The following is a 5,119-nucleotide window of genomic DNA, read 5'->3' as shown; positions in this document are numbered from 1 at the left end:
TCATTAGTGTCACGGTTCTAATATTGAGATACCTTTATTACAGATCATAACAGGTGCAGCAGGACATGGGAAAACTGCTCTTATTGACCATTTGGTATCGTTTAGTTACCATGGTAGCAAGAAACAAGGATTCTCTACACTGCGATCTGAGTCTGGTAGGTTTTTAAAATACTTGGGTCTCTATATAAAGTATTATGGGTTAGGAATTGGCAATGGGTAAGAGCTTGATTTGCATTCTTAGCGACTCTAGTATATGTTTCATACCGTGAACAGCAAGGTATTTTTAATTTAACTCTCAAAATTAAACTCGCTTCAAAACTAACCTTCAAAACTTAACTTACTGGTATACATGTACCACAGATACCATGCAACGTCTCAGCCATTCTGCCGCCATGGTTCGAAGCTCAAGTCCTCTATCTAACTCCAGGCAGTTCTACCACCCTGGCACCAACAACAGTCATCTTATTGTTGGTTCCAACCATTCAAGCCGTACCAACAGCCCAGCGTTCGGTAGCACAGCAAGCAGTAGAGCTGGCAGTCAATCTTCCCTGACAGAAGATAATTGTAGGAAACTAGCATCACAGGTACATATGGAAGTGGTTTGGTAAAGATTTCTTGGTGTCACACAAATTTACCCCCAAAAAGGGGACCTTATTGGTATTGAATTAATTATATTAATCAATAAATGATTGAAGTGCTTTGGTAAAAAAGCATTATCTTAAATCTTTGTCAGTTGCCAAACTGACATAAAATAACATTAAAACATTTAATATATATTTGGTAAATATAGATATTATTTACTATTAAAGCTAGGTAGAAATCATTATAGACAGTATAAAGTTTATTTATTTAGACTACCCTCTTACACTGTTAAAATCACTAATTGTTCATGTATGATAATGTATTTTACCTTTTCTTAAAATTTGATTTATTTTCTAGGTTGTTGCTTTCCACTTTTGCCAGGCAGAGAACAATTCAACATGTTACGTACCTGAGTTCCTACATAGTGTGGCAGCTCAACTAAGCCAAGCTCCACAACTAACATCATACAGGGAGCTCCTACTTAACGAGCCACACTTACAGAACATACTTAGTATAAGAAGCTGCATACAAAACCCAATCCAAGCTTTTAGCAAAGGAATTGTTGAGCCTTTAGTTCGACTGCGCAAAGGTTTGTAAACTGGTTTTCATTGATTTTAAGAAGTATCAGAAAACGTTTCATAAACAGAGTGAAATTTCATTACACATAATTTTATTATTAATATTTGGCAATATGCCCAGAGGTAATAGAACAGCTCTTGGCATGCTTTGCTGTGGGACTTTAGCATGGTCAGCTGTGTTGTTTAAACCATATACATATACAGTCCTGTCAGTACTTTACCTCAATTCCACAGTAACGTAACTAATTCGAAAAATTTCTAACAGCCAACAAGCTTCCACGTTCGAACCTCGTAATAGCGATCGACGCACTCAATGAAGCCGAATTATATCGACCCGACTATGGACTCTCCATCTTCACCTTCCTACAGCGCCACCTACAGGATTTCCCTGACTTTTTAAAAGTGGTCGCGACCCTAAGAACTGAGGATCGAAATTTGGCCGAAAACCTTTCCGTTAGTTTTGTATCACTGGATGGTGATACCGCACACATAGTGCGAGACTCTCAACTATATATTAACCATCGCATCTCAAGCTCACAAGCATTGTCTAACTTAACGTTATCAGGTTGGTTATATTATTGACAACACAACTTATTTATTGATATTACAATAACCCATATTTTACAATTGTGTCTTAAACAATTAATACCTTCTATTAATAGTCGTAAGGATTCGGGTGTATAATTCTACCAAGTGGGACGCGGAAAGAAAATGAAAACATTGACTATCTTACCTCAGCTTACTTTATCTTGTTAACCAGGTCACCATACTAACCGTAATTTCCCATTTTAGGAAAATCTGATCCTACTGTAACGCAAAAGCACCTTGGACAACACCTGATTAAAACTTCGAAAGGAAATTTCCTTTTTCTTCGTCTTACTCTTGACCTCATAGAGAAAGGATCCATTGTTCCTAAAAGTTCTGGTTTCAAAGTCATCCCCGTCAGTGTGCATGAGGTAAATGACATCACACAAACTTCTATCAACAGTATTGGTGTGAATAGATGTGGCAGGGCAACAGCAGTCAATATAACACAGGTGTTTTGTGCCAGCTTATGAGTTGCCACATATGTAACTTAACTTTGCGGGTGATTGTTTTTCTAGATCTGTTTAAATATTTTTAAATGTATGGCTGACAATTTAAACAAAACCCATAAGTCACCACTGGGGTAGAGCATTAACAGCTAAGTGTCTTTCTCAAAAAACACATAAGCCGACAATGGTAGCAGAGAGAAGCCTTGAACCTGTACCCTCTTGTTCAACCACTGAGCCATAGTGCTTGTCATATTTATGTCATATTTAATTAATTAACTCTGTTCTCCAGGTGTTTCTCCTGATGTGCAACTTGCGTTTCATGAGTTACACATCATTCGATGATGTGCGTGATGTCATCGCTGTTGCTCTTGCTTCACTTTACCCCCTGAAAGACGATCATATTTATCAGGTAAGGAAAAAAATACATTTACTATTAAGTGCTAACCAAAACAAAACAAGTCGGACAAGTCGTGTACTTGGCCCAAAAAATACTAAAAAAGTGTTTGATATTTAACATTCTCAATATACAAGGCTAATACGAATTCTCCACAGGCCATATGCAGTGGTTTGCCTCCCAACCAACTACCGAGGGCGAAGTTCAAATCACAGATGGACATGTTGTCCGAGCTGTTGGTTCTAGCTCCCTCAGGTGGGAGAATATTTTTCCATTCGTGTTTCAGGGAATGGCTGTTGGATCAAACGCACCAAGTACAAAAAACAGGAACATGTAAGTCAGTTTGTTTTGTAGAAAGCACCTCCGGCAATTATTTGCGTTCTGACATAGAAATAAAGTGTAATATTCCTGGCAGCAATTTTTACTGTTCATAATTTCAAACATAAAAAGCATAACAAGTATTCTCTTTACTGTCGATGCTCTTTTTCATATGTTATCGTTTCCTAAGAGAAACATAGAACAGGTTTTCACCGTTTGTATTGCCGAATATAGAAAAAGTTTTTTCTTTAATTAATAACCATGACATCACAGTGCAATCTTCAAGCAAGTTCCGTGTTGATGTCAAACGCGGTCACGCTTTGTTGGCCACAGTGTTATCCCTTCAACCCCCAACACGGTTGCATAAACACGCCACGCTCGAGTTAGCACACCACGTGCTCAAAGCTGGGATGTTCAAAAACCAATCAAAGCAATCAGGTATATGTGTTCTATAGACTTCGTAAAGCTTTTGTTTTAAAAGGCGCTGTGACACAGTTGTTAGCGTGCTTGCCTTAACCTAGAGGTTTTGTGGGTTCGAGTCTTAATGTTAAATAAAATTCGAGTCTTAATCCATTATTGGTGTATGCGTCCTAGTGCAAGACACTTAAATGTGTTTGGTTAAACCAAGGAGAGAATATGTATAAATATATATATATATATATACACACGTATGGTGTGTTATGTTGTGATTTTTAACAGTCATTAAACGCAGGTATGAGCTCCTCAGAGCAAAACGCAAGTTTTATGGCACGCAGTAGCCAGCAGCTCACCGAAGCTCTATCGTCATTGAGAAATCTATTCTTCCCAAATATGAAGGTGAATGTTTTACTTTTAACTCAAAAGATGTAATAACACCAGTGTATATTCTGCATGAGTAAGGTACTGTAGCAATGGGACCTGAGATTAAAGTCAGAGTTGGCCCATTTGCACAACATTGTGTTCTATATGAGTGAGGTCCTAATGCTTGGCACATCATAATTCCAAATTTAGGTCAGAGTTGGCCCATTACCACAACACCCAGGGTGCTACAATCTATAGTGACCACTCCATGGAGTTATGTCTGCTAAGTGTCTTATTCTTGTCCAAGAACACATATGCTATCTATAACCATTGAGCCATAGTAACCAGTGTAAAGTTTTAAATATTAGTTCTAATCTAACATGAGCTTATTATACACCAGGTGAGCAAGCTTCTTCTAAGATCTGGTGCAAACCCTAACACGCCAACAGAAGTCTTCAGTAACGCAACACCCCTATCTGTTGTTGCACATACAGGTTCGTTTTACTTTAAAATTTATTTTTTTTAATTAAATTCTTTAAGGTCGATAAAATTGATAGAAACAGTAGCGAAAACGTAGTCATGCTTATTAATCTGCTGTATATTAGCTTTTTATTCTATTAAGTTGTGGCCTAATATAGGGTTTAACACGTATCATCAATATGACTATAACACTAAACATTATTATAGTGACATAACTATATTATCACAGGCTGCATTGAACTTGCAACTCTTCTTCTTATGTTTGGCGCTGACGTCAACCAACCAGCCACCAATGGGATGGCGGCTCTCACCTTTGCTGCGGCTGCTGGGAGACACCAAGTGGTAGATCTGTTGCTACGATACAGACCAGCGGTGAGTTGAATGCATGTAAATTATTTACCCTCGCATGGCAGGGTAACGAAAGTATTGTAACATGGGTGTTTAGTTTCATACAACGCGCGCTCGCCTATGAGTTGGCATGTATGTAACTTTGTGGGTGATTACTTTTTGATTTCATATCTTTAATGTATGGCTGACGTAAGTAAAAAGGTAGCAGCAAGAAGTGTTTTAAACTTTTCCTTCTTACAGTTGAACCAAGTTGACCAGAACGGCCAAACTGCGCTGTTGCACGCCATCTTGCGAGGCCACACTGACGTAGCCAAGCTGTTACTGACATGTGATCTGTACGCTTCACAACAACATCGTAACTTTGCTGCACAGCAAGCAGTCGTTGCAGCAGCTACCATTGGAGACATGAAGGTTAGTTAGAGAATGTGATATCTATATAATCAACCCAAAAAAGAGGTTTACCCAGTGCTTCTGAATTGCTCACTATTAGATTGGTCTCAAAACTCACTGTAGGTCCTCACTCATATAGAAGCTCCTTATTACTCTTTAACAAAGCTATTAAAATTCGTCTATTTGAGTTTTTTCATAAGACAGAAGGTTTAGGC

The 5,119-nt window shown here is 38.2% G+C and overlaps 1 protein-coding gene across 1 annotated transcript in view; it reads left to right on the top strand.

Annotated features, from left to right (window-relative positions):
• Positions 1 to 4,934, top strand: part of LOC100178256 (protein TANC2-like) — a 6,856-nt gene extending 1,922 nt beyond the window's left edge. The window contains exons 2-13 of the mRNA XM_002121300.3: positions 44 to 155; positions 361 to 584; positions 940 to 1,171; positions 1,426 to 1,725; positions 1,953 to 2,116; positions 2,484 to 2,603; positions 2,747 to 2,843; positions 3,180 to 3,344; positions 3,619 to 3,722; positions 4,087 to 4,180; positions 4,396 to 4,538; positions 4,755 to 4,934. Coding sequence (XP_002121336.3) covers positions 44 to 155; positions 361 to 584; positions 940 to 1,171; positions 1,426 to 1,725; positions 1,953 to 2,116; positions 2,484 to 2,603; positions 2,747 to 2,843; positions 3,180 to 3,344; positions 3,619 to 3,722; positions 4,087 to 4,180; positions 4,396 to 4,538; positions 4,755 to 4,934 — 1,935 coding nt within the window. The remainder of the gene's footprint in view (positions 1 to 43; positions 156 to 360; positions 585 to 939; positions 1,172 to 1,425; positions 1,726 to 1,952; positions 2,117 to 2,483; positions 2,604 to 2,746; positions 2,844 to 3,179; positions 3,345 to 3,618; positions 3,723 to 4,086; positions 4,181 to 4,395; positions 4,539 to 4,754) is intronic.
• The last annotated feature ends 185 nt before the right edge of the window (positions 4,935 to 5,119 follow it).

The sequence above is a fragment of the Ciona intestinalis genome, chromosome 1 (genome assembly GCF_000224145.3).
Source record: "Ciona intestinalis chromosome 1, KH, whole genome shotgun sequence".
NCBI classification, from domain to species: domain Eukaryota; kingdom Metazoa; phylum Chordata; class Ascidiacea; order Phlebobranchia; family Cionidae; genus Ciona; species Ciona intestinalis.
The sequence above is the reverse complement of the archived record's forward strand: the minus strand, read 5'-3'. Positions and strand labels throughout refer to the sequence as shown.